At 43.6% G+C, this 21,366-nt stretch overlaps 2 protein-coding genes across 4 annotated transcripts; both read right to left on the reverse strand.

The window, feature by feature from the left end:
- Positions 1–410: 410 nt before the first annotated feature.
- Positions 411–3,323, reverse strand: LOC116352836 (tissue factor pathway inhibitor-like). The gene is made up of 6 exons (XM_031803140.1): positions 3,154–3,323; positions 1,956–2,165; positions 1,425–1,589; positions 972–1,040; positions 723–801; positions 411–585 (listed from the first exon to the last, which is right to left on the reverse strand). The coding sequence occupies exons 1-6, from the start codon at positions 3,218–3,220 to the stop codon at positions 528–530; spliced, it is 648 nt and encodes a 215-aa protein (XP_031659000.1). The 5' UTR covers positions 3,221–3,323; the 3' UTR covers positions 411–527.
- A 3,382-nt stretch (positions 3,324–6,705) lies between these two features.
- LOC109868560 (protein FAM221B) lies at positions 6,706–18,412 on the reverse strand. 3 transcript variants are annotated; one of them, XR_004204934.1, is made up of 8 exons: positions 18,147–18,412; positions 17,822–17,961; positions 16,626–16,754; positions 16,425–16,535; positions 16,100–16,303; positions 11,383–11,480; positions 11,132–11,251; positions 6,706–7,564 (listed from the first exon to the last, which is right to left on the reverse strand). XR_004204934.1 is itself a non-coding variant. In XM_031802233.1 (7 exons), exons 2-7 carry the CDS (start codon positions 17,934–17,936, stop codon positions 7,455–7,457), a joined length of 789 nt encoding a protein of 262 aa, XP_031658093.1. In that variant the 5' UTR covers positions 17,937–17,961; positions 18,147–18,412; the 3' UTR covers positions 6,706–7,454. The 3 variants fall into 3 exon arrangements, 2 of the variants coding, with proteins under 2 accessions (XP_031658093.1, XP_031658094.1); XM_031802233.1 differs by lacking the exon at positions 11,383–11,480; XM_031802234.1 differs by lacking the exons at positions 11,132–11,251; positions 11,383–11,480 and having other exon boundaries at positions 18,147–18,410.
- Positions 18,413–21,366: the final 2,954 nt, after the last annotated feature.

The raw sequence follows: 21,366 nt of genomic DNA on the forward strand, positions 1-21,366 counted from the left end.
AAAGGGTGGCTATTTTGAAGAATCTCAAATGTTAAATATATTTTGATTTGTTTAACACTTTTTTGGTCACTACAATATGTTATTTCATAGTTTTGATGTCTTCACTATTATTCTGCAATGTAGAAAATAGTGAAAATAAAGAAAAACCCTTGAATGAGTAGGTGTTCTAAAACTTTGGACCGATAGTATATACATATACAGTATATCAGGCCAGTTTGAGAGTTGATCAATGCTTTTGATCAGATCAGAGTTGATAAGATCAGTCCTGTTACTACATTCAACCTGCAGTTTTGTATTATTTACAGGTTGGTTAATGTTCATTACCTACTGTACTAACTATGTCAACAGCAAATACAAGGGGGATAGTGTCTAGCCATGTCTATCCAATGTCAAAAACATTCCACAGTAAAAAAAATAAACATTTTTTATTCAACCTAAATGGAGTACAACATTTTAATTCCTATCAAATGTAAATGAAATCCTAAACAAAAAAGGAATTTGAAAATGGTGTCGAGGGTAATACATCTCTAGGACATCTCAATAGGTAGTTCCTGCTCTCTCCCATCTTTGCTTGATGTCCCTTTCCTGTGAATTTGAAAAAGAATGTTATAAAATGTCAGAATGTAACACACTTATTGATATTACCATGACATTTAAATAGTGTTCTCATCCCTTTCCTTAAAAAAAGGTTACTGTATTGACTTTGTAAGAATACCTACTACCTTTGGACAACAAAGAGAACAATAGCAGAGATCACTGCCACGGTGAACACAACTCCTCCTAAAATACCCACGATCAGTCCTGAGAAAAGGGAAAACACAACAGACAGTTAAAAATAAATCTTTCATAATGACGATATGGGTCCATTACCAAGATAATCATCAAGATACTACCTAATTTGTTAGGGTCAACATGATCTCCAACTCTAGATAATGAACTCTACAAAAATGGCACAAGAAGTATTGATGTACCTGCATTAGTGGAACTCTCATCTGGGTTAGCTCCTGGCTCTGCAGCAGCACCACCCCTGGCTCCTTTGGCTGCAGAAGAAGAACAGCTCACATGAACAGGATGAACAAGCATCAGTAATATACTGTAGTTGTAATGTAGTGGTGGAGGAAGGACCTCTAGTGGACTAAAGAAAAACTGTCAAGACAGTGGAAGTCAGCTGAGTGTCTGTTGTGCAGTGTAAGGAGGAAATGCACCTCATTGTCTAAAATGCCCTTTAGTGTCTACAGACTATTTTCATGCACATTTCATACATAAAGATGCATTTACATATAGCAGTAGAGAGAAAGAGAAATATGTATGTTCTTTATATTGAAAATGGGGTGTTGTTATCTTTGGGTACATATTATCATTACCTCAGATGTAGAGGGAGAGATAAGAAACAGTGGTATCACAAAAATTGATCGTGAACTGACCCATGCATGTCTGTTGACAGTGCTCTCTGGTCTCGAAACGGTTGCCATTGCCCTGACAGCCCCCGTAGTGGAAGATACGGCAGGTTCCCTCTACTGCGTTGTAGTAGTACATCAACAACATGGCAAAGCAACTGCCATGGTCTAATCGAAGGTCACACACTGCACCTGAGAGAGCAGAGAGAACATATGAGGGGTAATTATGGGTTTGATGAACTTCTATGAATAGCTCAACAATTCTTCCTTAAATGGATGGATCATTTTGAGAGAGTAGCGTAGCATAATAATCTGATTATAGAATTGCTGTGTATGCTATGTCTATTTGCTTATTATATGGTTTGGACAATATCTTGTCCATTATGAGTTCATCAATCACTAACCATTATTATAAAATCCAATACACCAATGCAACACTGTACAGTTTGTATCTGTCATATAGACTTCCTGTTTGTTAGTCCTCTTTGAATCTACACCTAAAAAAAATGGCCACCATACAGCAGCCACTCTCTCTCCCCACTCTCTGTAGCAGCCTACCTGCAGCTGGGTAGAGCTCGTCAAACTTGGCAGAGCAGGCCTCCATGCACGTCCTGTCTGTGTCGAAGCGGTTCTCATTCCCTTCCAGTCCTTTGTAGATGAAAGGAAAGCAGATGCCTGCCCTCTCATCGTAGTAATACTGCAGTTTAGTGAGATCTTCCTTTCCCTCCGCTGGCTTTCCCTCGTCCATCTTCCTACTGCAAAACGGTTCTGAGAGAAGAAGATCAGCGTTGGGGAGTAGTGAGCTACATTTAGTTCAACTAGTAATTTAATTACATTTTGCAGTAGCTTGGTGGTAGTTTAACTAAATTCAAGTTGCAATTTTCAGTAGTTAATTACTTTTTTTTGCCATGTAGTGGTGTAGCTAATTACTGGAACTACACATCTTTTTTAGCAAAAATAAAATATGGGTGAAGTATTCAAGCCTAATTCTCACTTTATGTGTGCCTAATTCTCACTTTTTGTTTTTAATAGTCTAAATTGCACATTCTGTTAACATCTGACTTCAGAGTGATCTTTTCTTGCAATTTGTAGTCTATGACATTTCAGATTTAGATATAATTTTTCACAAAGTAGTTTGGACTACTTTTTCTAAGTCACTTTAGTTAAATAAGCTATGTTTTTCTTAATGGTAGCTTAAGTATCGCTTGAAGTAATTGTTAACAATTGAAACTATATTTTCAGAGTAAATTCCCCAACACCGAAGAAGTAACTGAGTAGTGACAGCCCATGTTCTCTTGACAGTTTGGACTGAGTTCTTTAACAGTAAAAACAGTGTGGATTCATGATTTGCAATTGCATTCTCAATCTAGTTTGAACCATCTCAGTTGTGTGTTTCCTTCTTTATTTCTGACACACCTCAAAAAAAATTCAATATGCATCTGAATAATATTGAGAAAGGACCCCATTCACAATGTAAACCCAGCCTTACATGTAAGATGGGATGGAATACATGATATCATCAGTCATTCATTACCGAGGGAAAAAAAATACATTATTTCCACTACTAGATTTAGTAACCATGTTGGCCTTACTTGATTTTGCTTTGATATAACTGGCATAAAGAAATGATGACAAAGTAGGAGTGCAGGTACTTCTTACAGTAGCACACACATGCTGTAGTTAAATCAGGGTGATAAAGCAAAGAAGGGTTCATTGAGAGAATGCAGAAATGTAAAGACATATAGAATATACTCACCAATGGACAAAGCTATAGGAAGCATAACTCCCAGGAAAAAGATATTCAACAGTGGATTTGCCATCATTTTGTCGCTGGTAGACCAAGACCGTAAATTCCCCCCAACAGAAAGATGTTGATTTCTTTTCAAATCCTGTTCTATAAGCTTCTGTCCACAGGTATGTAACGTCATTTGTAGCCCTTATCAATACTTAGGTTTTTATGACCTAGGAGTGTCTTTCTCTCTCATTCGGTCATAGATCCCATGGTCATAAAATAGGTAAATGACTGGCAGGATCTTGCCAAACTTTTTCAGTGTTCATGTTTTTATTGTAGTTGAGTAATCAAGCATTTCACACACATAAATTCATAAATAATGCAAACATATCCCCAACTACAAGACCTTATGGTAACCTTTCTTTTATCTTCAAAGAAACGTCCGTTACATTGAGTGGAGCTACCCAGAGCGGAGCTACCCAGAGCGGAGCTACCCAGAGCGGAGCTACCCAGAGCTGAGCTACCCAGAGCGGAGCTACCCAGAGCGGAGCTACCCAGAGCTGAGCTACCCAGAGCTGAGCTACTGCACCTTGGGTCAAAGAGTAGAAGAAGGATAAAAGTATTAAAGTACTAATCCTAACCCTAGAATGGAATACATTTTCCTTACAGCAGTAACCCTAGCCATAACCCTAAACTTAGCTTCATGTCCACCTCCTGGTGCAACCCTAAACCTAAACCTCAGCCACAACCCTAACCCTAGACTAAACCAGGGCCAGCCCTAGCCTTTTGGGGGCCCTAGTTGAGATTTGGCAAAACATTTTAGTGGCCCACCTCTAGATGGCAAGAATAAATAAATAAATAATAATTTCCTGTAATTCTACACATTTTGCCATGGGGCGGAGAGAACATTTCTACATTTTTCTTCTAATTTCATGACGTTATGCTATGGTGCGGAGAGAAACATTCGTAGTTTTACAGATTATTTCCTGAAATTCTACACATTTTGACATGAGATGGATAAACATTTTTGCCATTTTTAAGCAAATTTCCTGAAATTCTACACATTTTGCCATGACTTATGCCATGTTAATATGATATCTGAGTGACTAACAAAATCAATGGGGCACCTTCGAGGTCAGGGCCCCTGGGCACGTGCCCTTCGTGCCCAGGCAGTAATTTGACCATGATTTCTATAAGTTTAGATAGCTGGGTAGACCACTTTACCAATCTAAAAACATAAGAGGAAAACTACTAATGTACAACCAAATTTTGAAATAGCACCTTGTGCATACTATTCTAACACTCAACAGTAAGTTGAGATCCTGACTGAGTTCTTACATTATTATTTATTTTTGGGTGGTTGGGTCCCCTGGCGGCCGGGGGCCCTAGGCGACCGTCTATGTCACTTATGTCCAGGACCGCCCCTGGCCTCAACCACAACCCTAACCCTAGCTTCGTATCCACATCCTGATTCAAACCTAACCCTCAACCACAACCCTAGCTTCATATCCACATCCCGGTACAAACCTTATTCTAGCCTCATCTACAACCCTAACCCTAATATTGGCATAACCCTAGCCTTTTGTTCAACCTTGGATCAACCCTTACCTTAACTCCTCTAAATCAGGCTCCTCCAAATTCTCAATTTAATCCATGGTCCTGACTCATTGGATAAGAATACATTATGCTATTACATAAGAATGGATTTGAAGAAGATTTATTTATAGCCACAGCCAAATAAATATTATTAAATCATACATTTGCGATGTGGCACCAACTCAACAAAAACCCATCTGTGAGTAAACAATATACTTTTCTATTTTTCATTCTCTCGATACAAAAACATAATATATCACATAATATCTGACATATCTACTTCCTATTTCATAGGGTCTTCCAAAATGAATCAGCATAATATGAACAGCCAAGTCTGATATGCAAAAGCAAAGAAGAAATTGCACAGACACACCAATCAGAAAGCTAAACCTGGTTTCCTCCATCCAAATGGTTTATTGGGACAATAAATAGGCTATTATGTTTACTTATTATATAATTTTAGGAAATGCATAAGATTGCTGAACAATGCTATACTTAGTCTCAATGGTCTAAAGGAGATTCCTGTTTGTCTGCTTCCCCTCGTCTGCACTGATATAAAAGATCCTGAAAGGTAATAAATGTCACATTTCTGAAATCCCCCGTACTGCTATCTCTAACTCTTTGTTTGTTTTCAGATTACTGCAGATGAAGCACAGAACACTAGGAAAGGAAGCCACTAGACTATTGTGATTAAACCTCCATACAGTCAAAGCTGAGTTCAAATACATGTTGCACAAACTGTTGCAGCATAAATACTGGAGGCTGAGACAGGAGTGGTCGGGAGACACTGTGGCCCTGTCCGACGATACCACAGGACAGGGCCAAACAGGCAGGATATAACCCCACACACTTTGCCAAAGCACAGCCCCCACACCACTAGAGGGATATCTTCAAACACAAACCTACTACCCTGAGACAAGACTGAGCATAGCCCACGAAGATCTCCCCCACGGCACAAACCCGAGGGTGGCGCCAATCCGGACAGGAAGATCACGTCAGTGACTCAACCCACTCAAGTGACGCACCCCTCCTAGGGACGCCAAGGAAGAGCACCAGTAAGCCAGTGACTCAGCCCCTGTAATAGGGTTAGAGGCAGAGAATCCCAGTGGAGAGAGGGAAACTGGCCAGGCAGACAGCAAGGGAGGTTCGTCGCTCCAGTGCCTTTCTGTTCACCTTCTCACCCTTGGGCCAGACTACACTCAATTATAGGACCTACTGAACTACTTTTCGGCCCTTTCCCCATCTCCAAGATCCTTAGCCCCTCCTGCTGTTCGTCTTCTGTTGCCCCGTACCCTCCGTATACATCTTTCATGTGTCCAGAATTAAACCTACGTCTCACATGCCCTCTGTCTCCTGTTTTTATACCTGTGTTCTCTGTTGCCAGTTCGTCTTGTCTCGTCAAGTCTACCAGTGTGTTTTTCCATACCCCTGTTTTCCAGTCCCTGTTTTCTAGTCCTCCCGGTTCTTGCCTTTTCTGCCTGCCCTGACTCTGAGCCCGCCTGCCATACCATTCTGCCTGCCCTGACCTCGAGCCTGTCTGCCATCCAGTTCCCATCTGACTCTGAATTGGTTTACGAACTTCTGCCTGTCCTCGACCTGCCTTGTCTATCATTAAATATCAGAGACTCTAACCATCTGCCTCCTGTGTCTGCATTTGGGTCTCACTGGGTCGTGATACTATATGGAGGAACAATGGGTACATTTTGAAGATGCACATGCTCTCCCCAGAATCTTTGTACGTGTCTATTTTAAAAGGATAAAGCTAAGGACATTAACAACTTCATAGTTAAGAACACTATAACAATATGGAAGAAAATTAAATGTATTCTACAAGAACCAATATCACTCACTAATTCAGAATTCACCAATAAATTGATCAAGATGGAAAACTAAAGGCATAGAAACTGTGAATGACTTGGTAACAGTAAATACATTTATTTCCATGACCAAATTAAAAAGTAATTTTGGACTGACCAAAAGTTACACGTCACAAAATGTTTATTTGACATCTTTTAGACATCAGCGCAACCTTGAGGGAACCATATTTGAGTCAGAAAATGATGTTCATATGATAGGTAAGATATACAAAACCTTGCAGAGAGCCTATCCAACTGACAATCTCTTAGAATTTTTTTAAACTATTGGAATCAAGACTAAAAAAGAACTGATATCAGCACAAGATGGAGGAATGTTGGAACATAAATAACATAATTCAAGTTAATGAAAATTGATGCTTAATCCAGTATAAACTAAAGTATAGAATTAATTATACAAGAGACAAAATTCTGAAAATTAACAATGAGTCAACTAACAATGACTCAATAATCCATACTTTCTGGGAATACTATAAAGTCCGGAAGTTATGGGTGGAGCTAGAAAGTTGGCTGTCAGAAGAATTACAATGTAAACATACTTTTAATCTGTTTTAATTATTTCTTATTTAAATATTGAAATAGCATGGGCGACCGAGAAAAACGAATTGGCACAATTTAAGGCCAAGTGGCAAACAATAATGGAGGCACTAGGGATGGAGGTGTGAGTATGCGGGTCTGGGGAGATGAGATGTAGACATTGTTTGTGTGTGTCTGTAAGTTGTTGTTCATTTGTATCTGGCTTGTGTCATTTTTTGTAAATATGTTTTTGTAGACAAAATGGATAATAAGCAGTAATGTGCATGTCATTAGTTTAAAGTTGATTCCAGACCCCCCCCCCCCCTTGAATGATGATGATTAAACAGCCTTTCTTGTGCTGTCTGACAAGTCATAGGTGTCCTTCAATCTGCCTGTTAAAACAGCATTTCTCAGGGTGGGGACCTCTGCAAAAGGCATGTATGCGTCTCCTGTTGAAACCAAGCAGAGGGAAATGTCAGTTTGTTGCTTTAAACATTTTGACTGCAAAAAAAGACAACCTGGAACATCACCAATATCTAATTCTATAGGACCAAGAGGAATCAGTTGCAACCCACCAGTGGGCCACAACCATTAGAAATCCTGCAGGGGAGAGTGAGGTAAGTTGAGCAAATTTATGTTTTCTTCCCAAGCGTGATACAAGGCATTATCGCTAGGATACGAGGTAACAACAGGGGCTGGCCTATTTTTAAATTGTTTTAAAAAGTACAAAGTGTTTGTTAGGTGTTAAGCCTGTGTTAAAATATTACTAAAAGACAAAAAAAAGCTATTGTGATTGTGTTGAATTATGTTTGGGAAATAAAACCTTTAAAAAAGGCAGTGGTAATATTTAATTCAGTACAGACGTTTGTAGGTGGCTTAACTTACACTGTCCCATGGCTCAACTTACTCCATACTCGGGGTGTATGGAGTAAAGAGACCACTTTTTGGACAAGCTATGTTTCAAAACTGTTTACATGAATTCCGATTATTTCCAGGGATACACAACATCCTGAAATACACACTATATATACAATTAGTGGATTCGGCTATTTCAGCCACACCCGTTGCTAACAGAGCACACAGCCAATCGAGCACACCGCCATGCAATCTCCATAGACAAAAATTGTCTGTAGAATGGCCTTACTGAAGACCTGTGACTTTCAACGTGGAACCGTCATAGGATGCCACCTTTCCAACAAGTCAGTTAATAAAATTTCTGCCCTGCAAGAGCTGCCCGGTCTGTAAGTGCTGTTATTGTGAAGTGGAAATGTCTAGGTGCAACAACAGCTCAGCCACGAAGTGGTAGACCACACAAGCTCACAGAACGGGACGGCCGAGTGCTGAAGCGTGAAGCGCGTAAAGATCGTTTGTCTTCGGTTGCAGCACTCACTACGGAGTTCCAAACTGCCTCTAGAAGCAACAGCAGCACCATAACTGTTCATCGGGAGCTTCATGAAATGGGTTTCCTTGGTCGAGCAGCCGAACACAAGTGTCGGCTGGTGTCGGATGGTGTGGTGTAAATCTCGCTGCCATTGGACTCTGGAGCAGTGGAAATGCGTTCTCTGGAGTGATGAATCACGCTTCACCATCTGGCAGTCTGACGGACCAATCAGGGTTTGGCGGATGCCAGGAGAACGCTACCTGCCCGAATGCATAGTGCCAACTGTACAGTTTGGTGGCGGAGCTGTTTTTTTATGGTTCAGGCTACAGCATACAATGACATTCTAGACGATTCTGTGCTTCCAACTTTGTGGCAACAAGTTGGGGAAGGCCCTTTCCTGTTTCAGCATGACAATGCCCCCTGTGCACAAAGTGAGGTCCATACAGAAATGATTTGTCGAGATCGGTGTGGAAGAACTTGACTGGCCTGCACAGAGCCCTGACCTTAACCCCATCAAAGTCTTTGTTAGAAAGAATAATATACAGTGGGGCAAAAAAGTATTTAGTCAGCCACCAATTGTGCAAGTTCTCCCACTTAAAAAAATGAGAGAGGCCTGTAATTTTCATCATAGGTACACTTCAACTATGACAGACAAAATTAGAAAAAGAATCCAGAAAATCACATTGTAGGATTTTTAATGAATTTATTTGCAAATTATGGTGAAAAATAAGTATTTGGTCAATAACAAAAGTTTCTCTCAATACTTTGTTATATACCCTTTGTTGGCAATGACAGAGGTCAAACATTTTCTGTAAGTCTTCACAAGGTTTTCACACACTGTTGCTGGTATTTTGGCCTATTCCTCCATGCAGATCTCCTCTAGAGCAGTGATGTTTTGGGGCTGTTGCTGGGCAACACGGACTTTCAACTCCCTCCAAAGATTTTCTATGGGGTTGAGATCTGGAGACTGGCTAGGCCACTCCAGGACCTTGAAATGCTTCTTACGAAGCCACTCCTTCGTTGCCTGGGCAGTGTGTTTTTTAATGAATATATTTGCAAATTATGGTGGAAAATAAGTATTTGGTCACCTACAAACAAGCTAAATTTCTGGCTCTCACAGACCTGTAACTTCTTCTTTAAGAGGCTCCTCTGTCCTCCACTCGTTACCTGTATTAATGGCACCTGTTTGAACTTGTTATCAGTATAAAAGACACCTGTCCACAACCTCAAACAGTCACACTCCAAACTCCACTATGGCCAAGACCAAAGAGCTGTCAAAGGACACCAGAAACAAAATTGTAGACCTGCACCAGGCTGGGAAGACTGAATCTGCAATAGGTAGGCAACTTGGTTTGAAGAAATCAACTGTGGGAGCAAATATTAAGAAATGGAAGGCATACAAGACCACTGATAATCACCCTCGATCTGAGGCTCCACGCAAGATCTCACCCCGTGGGGTCAAAACGATCACAAGAATGGTGAGCAAAAATCCCAGAACCACACGGGGGGACCTAGTGAATGACCTGCAGAGAGCTGGGACCAAAGTAACAAAGCCTACCATCAGTAACACACTACGCCGCCAGGGACTCAAATCCTGGAGTGCCAGACGTGTCCCCCTGCTTAAGCCAGTACATGTCCAGGCCCGTCTGAAGTTTGCTAGAGAACATTTGGATGATCCAGAAGAAGATTGGGAGAATGTCATATGGTCAGATGAAACCAAAATAGAACTTTTTGGTAAAAACTCAACTCGTCGTGTTTAGAGGACAAAGAATGCTGAGTTGCATCCAAATAACACCATACCTACTGTGAAGCATGGGGGTGGAAACATCATGCTTTGGGGCTGTTTTTCTGCAAAGGGACCAGGACGACTGATCCGTGTCAAGGAAAGAATGAATGGTGCCATGTATCGTGAGATTTTGAGTGAAAACCTCCTTCCATCAGCAAGGGCATTGAAGATGAAACGTGGCTGGGTCTTTCAGTATGACAATGATCCCAAACACACCGCCCGGGCAACGAAGGAGTGGCTTCGTAAGAAGCATATCAAGGTCCTGGAGTGGCCTAGCCAGTCTCCAGATCTTAACCCCATAGAAAATCTTTGGAGGGAGTTGAAAGTCCATGTTGCCCAGCAACAGCCCCAAAACATCACTGCTCTAGAGGAGATCTGCATGGAGGAATAGGCCAAAATACCAGCAACAGTGTGTGAAAACCTTGTGAAGACTTAAAGAAAATGTTTGACCTCTGTCATTGCCAACAAAGGGTATATAACAAAGTATTGAGAGAAACTTTTGTTATTGACCAAATACTTATTTTTCACCATATTCTGCAAATAAATTCATTAAAAATCCTACAATGTGATTTTCTGGATTCTTTTTCTAATTTTGTCTGTCATAGTTGAAGTGTACCTATGATGAAAATTACAGGCCTCTCTCATCTTTTTAAGTGGGAGAACTTGCACAATTGGTGGCTGACTAAATACTTTTTTGCCCCACTGTATTTCCCTTGACGGAGTGATGCTGAATGTAAAAAATGGCTCCACTTACCCTACTCTCCCCTACAGATATTTCTATTCAAACAACGTTTTTTAGTGGCTGGGTGGACCATTTGGTATAATGTTCCAGGACTTCTCCGAGCTCACCGTATGGCAGGCCCTGCTTTCTCCTGGACTGCTCAGTTTCGAAGAACGTCTCATGCTTCTCCCAGTGCTGGTCACATGAAGCACACAGGAAGCTGGACTGGAAGATAACACAGCGACATCCTGGGGGCCATAAGACACCATTACACACAGGAGTAAACATGGCGCCGGAGACTTATTTTGTACATAATGTTGCCGCTACCGTCTCTTATGACCGAAAAGAACTTCTTGACATCAGGACTGCGATTACTCACCACGGACTAGCAGAATCCTTTTTTAAAATTCAAGACTCTGAAGAGCCCGACACAAAGGATATACTGCTTCCTCGGGAACAGTTCCTGGACCCCGTGATCTGCGTGAAGTGGAGACGGAGAAAGAGGGGACGGAGAATTCGTAGGCGATCGAAGAAACCCCCACTTCCCTCCATTCTACTAGCAAACGTGCAATCTTTGGAGATTAAAATCTATGAGTTACGCGGGAGATTAAACTACCAACGGGACATTAAAAACTATAACATCTTGTGCTTTACCGAGTCATGACTGAACGACGACAATATCAACATACAGCTGGCTGGTTATACGATGTACCGGTAGGATAGAACAGTGGGGTCTGGTAAGACAAAGGGCAGCGGACTATGTATTTTCGAAAACAACAGCTGGTGCACGATATCAAAGGAAGTCTCGAGCTATTGCTCGCCTGAGGTAGTGCGTCTCATGATAAGCTGTAGACCACACTACCTACCGAGAGAGTTTTCATCTGTATTCTTTGCAGCTGTTTACATACCACCACAGTCAAAGGCTGGCACGAAGACAGCAATGAATGAGCTGTATTCCGCCATAAGCAAACAAGAAAATGCTCCCCCAGAGATGGCGCTCCTAGTAGCCGGGGACTTTAATGCAGGTAAACTTAAATCTGTATCATCAAATTTCTATCAGCATGTTAAATGTGCAACCAGAGGAAAAAGAACTCTGGACCACCTTTACTCCACACACAAAGACGCAAACAAAGCTTTCCCTCACCCTCTATTTGGCAAATCTGACCATAATTTTATCCTCCTGATTCCTGCTTACAAGCAACAGTTAAAGCAGGAAGCACCCGTGACTAGATCAATAAAAAAAGTGTTCAGATGAAGCAGATGCTAAGCTGCAGGACTGTTTTGCTAGCAGAGACTGGAATATGTTCAGAGATTCCTCCGATGGCATTACATCAGTCACTGGCTTCATCAATAAGTGCATTGATGACATCGTCCCCACAGTGACCGTATGTATATACACCAACCAGAAGCCATGGATTACAGGCAGCATCCGCACTGAGCTAAAGGCTAGAGCTTCCACTTTCAAGGAGCGGGACTCTAACCCGGAAGCTTATATGAAATCCCGCTATGCCCTCTGACGAACCATCAAACAGGCAATATGTGCGTGTGATCACGCTCTCCACAGCCGATGTGAGTAAGACCTTTAAACAGGTCAACATTCACCAGGCTGCAGAGCCAGACAGATTACCAGGACGTGTACTCTGTGCATGCGCTGACCAATTGGCAAATGTCTTCACTGACATTTTCAACGTCTCCCTGAACCAGTCTGTAATACCAACATGTTTCAAGCAGACCACTATAGTGCCTGTGCCAAAGAACACAAAGGTAACCTGCCTAAATTACTTCAGACCCGTAGCACTCACGTCTGTAGCCATGAAGTGCTTTGAAAGGCCGATCATGGCTCACATCAACACCATCATCCCAGAAACCCTAGACCCACTCCAATATGCATACCGCCCCGACAGATCCACAGATGATGCAATCTCTATTGCACTCCACACTGCCCTTTCCCACCTGGACAAAAGGAACACCGACAGTTGAAGTCATAAGTTTACATGCACCTTGCCAAATATATTTAAACTCAGTTTTTCACAATTCCTGACATTCTTAAAATAAAGTGGTGATCCTAACTGACCTAAGACAGGGAATTTTTATTTATCCCAGTAAAAATTCCCTGTCTTAGGTCAGTTAGGATCACCACTTTATTTTAAGAATGTGAAATGTCAGAAAAATAGTAGAGAGAATGATTTATTTCAGCTTTTATTTCCTTCATCACATTCCCAGTGGATTAGAAGTTTACATACACTCAATTAGTATTTGGTAACATTGTCTTTAAATTGTTTAACTTGGGTGAAACGTTTCGGGTAGCCTTCCACAAGCTTTCCATAATAAGTTGGGTGAATTTTGGCCCATTACTCCTGACAGAGCTGGTGTAATTGAGTCAGGTTTGAAGGCCTTGCTCGCACACGCTTTTTCAGTTCTGCCCACAACTTTTCTATAAGATAGAGGTCAGGGCTTTACGATGGCCACTCCAATACCTTGACTGTGTTGTCCTTAAGCCATTTTGCCACAACTTTGGAAGTGTGCTTGGGGTCATTGTCCATTTGGAAGTCCCATTTGCGACCAAGCTTTAACTTCCTGACTGATGTCTTGAGATGTTGCTTCAATGTATCCACCTAATTTTCCTGCCTCATGATGCCATCTGTTTTGTGAAGTGCACCAGTCCCTCCTGCGGCAAAGCACTACCACAACATGATGCTGCCACCCCCGTGCTTCACGGTTGGGATGGTGATCTTCAGCTTGTAAGCCTCCCCATTTTTCCTCCAAACATAACGATGGTCATTATAGCCAAACAGTTCTATTTTTGTTCCATCAGACCAGGGGAGATTTCTCCAAAACGTATGATCTTTGTCCCCATGTGCAGTTGCAAACCGTAGTCTGGATTTTTTATGGCGGTTTTGGAGCAGTGGCTTCTTCCTTGCTGAGCAGCCTTTCAGGTTATGTCGATATAGGACTTGTTTTACTGTGGATATAGATACTTTTGTACCTGTTTCCTCCAGCATCTTCATAAGGCCTTTGCGGTTGTTCTGTGATTGATTTGCATTTTTCTCAGCAAAGTACGTTAATCTCTAGGAGACAGAACGCGTGAGGGCTGTGTGGTCCCATGGTGTTTATACTTGCATACTATTGTTTGTACAGATGAACGTGGTACCTTCAGGCGTTTGGCAATTGCTCCCAAGGATGAACCAGACTTGTGGAGGTCTACAATTCTTTTTCTGAGGTCTTGGCTGATTTCTTTTGATTTTCCCATGATGTCAAGCAAAGAGGCACTGAGTTTGAAGGTAGGCCTTGAAATACATCCACAGGTACACCTCCAATTGACTCAAATTATGTCAATTAGCCTATCAGAAGCTTCTAAAGCCATGACATAATTTTCTGGAATTTTCCATGCTGTTTAAAAGCACAGTCAACTTAGAGTATGTAAACCTCTGACCCACTGGAATTGTGATACAGTGAATTATAAATTAAATAATCTGTCTGTAAACAATTGTTGGGAAAATGACTTGTGTCATGCACAAAGTAGATGTCCTAACGAACTTAGTTTGTTCACAAGAAATTTGTGGAGTGGTTGAAAAACTAGTTTTAATGACTCCAACCTAAGTGTATGTAAACTTCCGACTTCAACTGTATGTGAGAATGCTATTCATTGACTACAGCTCAGCTTTCAACACTATAGTGCCCTCAAAGCTCATCAATAAGCTAAGGACCCTGGGACTAAACACCTCCTTCTGCAACTGGATCCTGGACTTCCTGACGGGCTGGCCCCAGGTGGTAATGGTAGGTAGCAACACATCCGCCACGCTGATCCTCAACACAGGGGCCCCTCAGGGGTGCGTGCTCAGTCCCCTCCTGTACTCCCTGTTCACTCATGACTGCACGGCCAGGCACGACTCCAACACCATCATTAAATTTGCCGATGACACAACAGTGGTAGGCCTGATCATCGACAACGATGAGACAGCCTATAGGGAGGAGGTCAGAGACCTGGCCGTGTGGTGCCAGGACAACAACCTCTCCCTCAACGTGATCAAGACTAAGGAGATGATCGTGGACGACAGGAAAAAGAGGACCGAGCACACCCCCATTCTCATCGACGGGGCTGCAGTGGAGCAGGTTGAGAATTTCAAGTTCCTCGGTGTCCACATCACCAACAAACTAACATGGTCCAAGCATAACCTATTCCCCTCAGGAGACTGAAAATATTTGGCATGGGTCCTCAGATCCTCCAAAGATTCTACAGCTGCACCATCGAGAGCATCCTAACTGGTTGCATCACTGCTTTGGTATGGCAACTTCTCGGCCTCCGACCGCAAGGCACTACAGAGGATAGTGCCTGCGGCCCAGTACCTCACTGGGGCCAAGCTTCCTGCCATCCAGGACCTCTATACCAGGCGGTGTCAGAGGAAGGCCCTAAAAATGGTCAAAGACTCCAACCACCCTAGTCATAGACTCTTCTCCCTGCTACCGCAAGGCAAGCAGTACCGGAGTGCCAAGTCTAGGTCCAAGAGGCTTCTAAACAGCTTCTACCCCCAAGCCATAAGACTCCTGAACATCTAGTCAGATGGCTGCCCAGACTATTTGCATTGTCCACCCCCACCCCCTCTTTACACCACTGCTACTCTCTATTGTCATCTATACATAGTCGCTTTAATAACTCTACCTACATTTACATGCTACCTCAACTAATCGATGCCCCCACACATTGCCTCTGTATCGGTACCCCCGTGTATATAGTCTTGCTATATGAGTCTCGTTAATTTACTGCTGCTCTTTAATTACTTGTTACTTTTATCTCTTTTCTTATCCATACTGTATTGTATTGTATTGTTGGTTAGGGGCTCGCAAGTTAGCATTTCACTGTAAGGTCTACCTACACCTGTTGTATTCGGCAATGTGACTAATAAAATATGCTTTGATTTATTTGATTTATCCCATGTAAGGGTGCCATGAAACAAAGTGAAACCCTATCAAACTGTACTACTGGGTCCTGTCCCACCATTTGGGAAATGTATGAACACATACAGTCCTGTCATTTATGTTTGCAATTATTACATCATTGAGCGGCTCACATGTCCATTTATTGTTCACTACCGTACCTCCCACCCTGCAGGAGTGTCCTGCCCTGGGAGAGTGTTGCTGGTGGGGGTGTTTGCACCGACAGAGGGCCCTCCAGACCTGGGAGTCAAACCCAGGTCTCCCTCTAACCCATGGCTCCCCCACCTCTTCTGGACGGGACGGAATGAAGGCAAAGGCCCCGCAGCTACAGGACGGGACCAAGCAAGGCACACGTACACTGGAGCCTGACGCACACACACAGACACACCATTATGTAATCACAAACTAGTTTAAGTACACTCGTGTAGACCAGGCATATACACCATACCATTTTTTAAATTAATTTTTTAGACAGATGGTCTGTACCTGTGTATTTCCCATGCTCATACAGGTGATGTCCACAGAAGCACATGGAGGAGTCACCCACTCTAAAACAATCCCAGGTCAAGTCTGGACATCTCCAGCCCACATACACACCTGAATACAACACCACCACAGAGCAGCGACATCAAAAATACTGTAGGAGCCTATCTGTTAGTTGTAAATGTGAGCAGAGGATGGTGGTACCTGTCTGTATAGCTTTCAGTGCTGCCTCTCTCTCAGGGCCGATGAGGTCCTTGACCTTTTGTCCAGGCCTCTGTGTGTGACTGTGTATCCACTTGGGAACTGCCACTGTTCCATTGGTATCTGTAGATACTGAGGTACAGTTGGACAGGGAGTAAAGGTAAACAAGGCAAAGACACCACAAGAAAGTTTGGTTGTATCAAGTTTCTCTCTGTGTGCGTCTGTGTGTGTCACATTTGGTTCCTTGGAAGTTGTGGGAACGTAGCCATACGTTTCCTGACCGGTAAAATCGAAAGCTTTTTAAAAATTCTGAGAACGGAAGTGAAAATGTTGCTTGTTCTTGGAACCTGAATTTGTAGGTTGCAGGGAGGTTCTGAGAACATTTTACTATGATTCCCTGAAACTTTTCCTGGGAGGCTTTATTAACTTTCTGAGAACGGAAATTATAGGTTATTTTAAGGTAATGTCACAATAAGACTTTTAATAACACTGCTAGCTTAGTTTGGGTTTACTGTGTTGAACTCCAGGCACAGATAGGGCACAATACATTTAATTTGCTTAGGCATTAATCGCGCAAAAATATGTATTTTCTATTGTGACACGGCATCAGAGATTCGAACGTATGATATTCTGTTATCTATCCATGGATTTAGAACCAAAATGGCGTTAGCATGACATGTTTTTTTAAAGTCATACAAAGCTGTCCATTTTAGTCTATTCCAACAGACCCCATTTCAAAGGAAACAAGCACTCATTAAGATCAGGTGTGGCCAATTAGTGGGCGCAGCCAACACACCTGAACACACTTAACAAGATAGAGGACAGAGTGTTTTGTTGATGCTGAGAACGGAATGTATATGTTTTTAAATAACATTCTTAGAACGATCTCTGAACGTTACTGAAGTATTCTTGTGGTTTTTACAGCAAGTTTTTGTAACATTTTCTGAACAATGAGATCATGACTTTAAATAGAACCATGAGGAAACGTTACGCTGAGTACTAAAATTCCCACAGAATAAATGTGCTGAGAATGTTCCAAAGCCAAGCAACTATCCTGCACCATACCCAGAAAATTGTGAGAAGGTTGTATGCAAAATAACAGACTACCACACTTTTACCAAGCTCTAAGAAACATATGGTTCTCAGAACATGATGTTCTAGCTGGGGTGTGTGTGTGTGTATGCATGTGTGCTGCCTACCTGCAGGGCTGAGGTGGACTGGCCTTGCCACTACACTGTGACGGAGTTTCTCCTTCCTCTTCCCTGAGCTGGTCACCAGAGCTCTGTTCTGCAAACCTTGGTCCTCAGAAGCCATTCATAAGCACTAACACACCGACTAACTGTGACAAACAAGAGGTAATACAAACACAGACAACAGGTAGCCAAAATTGACACAAACAGGGAATCTAACAAACATAGGCCCACTCACAAGAGCTGACAGACATGAACAGTGAATCAAACATTTACAATCTTCTTCAGAAGAATTATTAGAATTATTTTTGTTTAACTGTCTATTCTCACTTACCTTTCATAGGTGCAGTAGACAGTAGACTTTAGTTATGTTACCTAAGTTGCTATGGAGACAGATACGTTACTATGGAGACAGATACTTAAGACTTGCAAGTAGCAGTGTAGCACTACAAACTAGATGGTAATTTCCCATGAAGAAACAATTTGTGACTTGCTTCAGCTCTTTAAATGTATTTTTGTGGTAGTTGAAGAAGTTTAAAATGTTTTTCTTTAAGTGAAGCAGTAGAATATATTAAAATATCTGGTCTGATTACTTTAATAGAATACTATATCAACCTTATTACTTTTGAATGTGGGCCTGTCATGCCAAATAATGTCTCCCGGCCAAATAGTGTCCCCCTCTACCTCTCCTTTGAGTAATTCTGAGGTAATAATTTACGAGGTGAAATAGATCTATAACTGCCTGCATCCTCCTACGAGGTAAAATAGAGCCAAGCAACCAGCATAGCAACAGACACTTTGGTTCATTATGTAATCCGGTCAGAATGTTGAAAGTTTTAGCAACAGTTCTAGCAACAGAAGCTAGAACTCATCGAATCCCATTGTGACGTAGAGGGCCACACTATTTGCCATGAAAGGCCCCCTTACGAAACAAAATTGCAGTCAGAGTGCAGTATAATTGCAGTACACTTCAGTATAAATGCAGTTCGAGTGCAGTACACCTGCAGTATGGTGCAAACACTGCATCCAAAATAAGCTATTTTTACTGAAGTAATTTTGCAGTGTTACTGCAGTTAGAGTGCAGTATAAATAACTGTGCTCTCCATTGCTATTTGACATTTTTCAAAGTTCCAGTTATATTCAACATAGGGAAGTTAGCTTAATGAAACTAGTTGATGCGGTTCTAAAACAGCTTTAAAACAGATAATTCAGTTCTGATTTCAGATGTCAATAGCAGAGAAGTAGACAAAGATTTTATACGTTCTTGACTAAGTTGTTGGGAAAGTGGTCAAAGTAGCTGATCTTTGTCAAAAGTTACATTGTTTACTGTGAATAGAATGTTGGAAGTGGGCTGGGATGGGGGCCTTTAGAATGCTGAAGAAATCCCATAAGTGGATGGAGGATAAAAAGATGGACAAAAAGCTTAATAGTTGTAACGGTTCTCTTGTGGTGAAGGAGAGTCGGACCAAAATGCAGCGTGTAGATTGCGATCCATGTTTAATAAACTGAAGTAACACGAATCTAAATGCAAACACTACAAAAACAATAAACGTAACGAAAACCGAAACAGCCTAATACTGGTGCACATACACACAGAACAAGGACATCAAGACACTAAGGACAATCACCCACAAAACCCAACACAAAACAGGCTACCTAAATATGGTTCCCAATCAGAGACAATGACTAACACCTGCCTCTGATTGAGAACCATATCAGGCCAAACATAGAAATAGACAAACCAGACACACAACATAGAATGCCCACCCAGCTCACGTCCTGACCAACACTAAAACAAGGAAAACACATACGAACGATGGTCAGAACGTGACAGTTCCCCCCCCCCCCCCCCCCCCCCCCAAGGTGCGGACTCTGAACGCACAACCTAAACCTATAGGGGAGGGTCTGGGTGGGCATCTGTCCGCGGTGGTGGCTCTGGCGCTGGACGTGGACCCCACTCCATAATTGTCTTAGTCCACCTCCTTAGCGTCCCTTGAGTGGCGACCCTCGCCGCTAACCTTGGCCTAGGAAACCTAACAACGGACCCCACTGGACTGAGGGGCAGCTCCGGACTGAGGGGCAGCTCAGGACTGAGGGGAAGCTCGGGACTGAGGGGAAGCTCGGGACTGAGGGGAAGCTCGGGACTGAGGGGAAGCTCGGGACTGAGGGGAAGCTCGGGACTGAGGGGAAGCTCGGGACTGAGGGGAAGCTCAGGACTGAGAGGAAGCTCAGGACTGAGAGGAAGCTCAGGACTGAGAGGAAGCTCAGGACTGAGAGGAAGCTCAGGCAGGTTGATGGATCTAGCAGATCCTGGCTGGCTGGTGGTTCCGGCAGATCCTGGCTGAATGGCGAATCCTGGCTGAATGGCGAATCCTGGCAGACTGGTGGATCCTGGCAGACTGGCGGATCTGGAAGAGTCCGGCTGACTGGCGGATCTGGAAGAGTCCGGCTGACTGGCGGATCTGGAAGAGTCCGGCTGACTGGCGAATCTGGAAGAGTCCGGCTGACTGGCGGATCTGGAAGAGTCCGGTTGACTGGCGGATCTGGAAGAGTCTGGTTGACTGGCAGATCTGGCTTCTCCATGCTGACTGGCGGCTCTGGCTGCTCCACGCTGACTGGCGGCTCTGGCTGCTCCATATAGGCTGACAGCTCTGGCGGCTTCTTACAGACTGGCAGCTCCGTGCAGAGTGGCAGCTCCGTGCAGACTGGCAGCTCCGTGCAGACTGACAGCTCCGTGCAGACTGGCAGCTCCGTGCAGACTGGCAGCTCCGTGCTGACTGGCAGCTCCTTGCAGACTGGCAGCTCCTTGCAGACTGGCATCTCCGGCTGCTTCATGCAGACTGACAACTCTGGCTGCTCCATGCAGGCTGGCAGCTCTGGCTGCTCCATGCAGGCTGGCAGCTCTGGCTGCTCCATGCAGGCTGGCAGCTCTGGCTGCTCCATGCAGGCTGGCAGCTCTGGCTGCTCCATGCAGGCTGGCAGCTCTGGCTGCTCCATGCAGGCTGGCAGCTCTGGCTGCTCCATGCAGGCTGGCAGCTCTGGCTCCTCCATGCAGGCTGGCAGCTCTGGCTGCACTGAACAGGCAGGAGACTCCAGCAGCGCTGTAGAGGAGGAAGGCTCTGGCTGCGCTGAACAGGCAGGAGACTCCAGCAGCGCTGTAGAGGAGGAAGGCTCTGGCTGCGCTAAACAGGCGGGAGACTCCGACAGCGCTGGAGAGGCGAGGCGCACTGTAGGCCTGATGCGTGGTGCTGGTACTGGTGGTACTGGACCGAGAACACGCACAGGAAGCCTGGTGCGGGGAGCTGCCACCGGAGGGCTGGTGTGTGAAGGTGGTACTGGATAGACCGGACCGTGCAGGCGCACTGGAGCTCTTGAGCACCGAGCCTGCCCAACCTTACCTGGCTCGATGCCCACTCTAACCCGGCCGATACGAGGAGCTGGAATATACCGCACCGGGCTATGCACCTGCACTGGGGACACCGTGCGCACCACTGCATAAGGTAAGCACAGGGAGTTTGCGCCGGTCTCCTACCTGGCATAGCCATACTCCCTGT

The sequence above is a fragment of the Oncorhynchus kisutch genome, linkage group LG23, assembly GCF_002021735.2.
Source record: "Oncorhynchus kisutch isolate 150728-3 linkage group LG23, Okis_V2, whole genome shotgun sequence".
Lineage (NCBI taxonomy): Eukaryota > Metazoa > Chordata > Actinopteri > Salmoniformes > Salmonidae > Oncorhynchus > Oncorhynchus kisutch.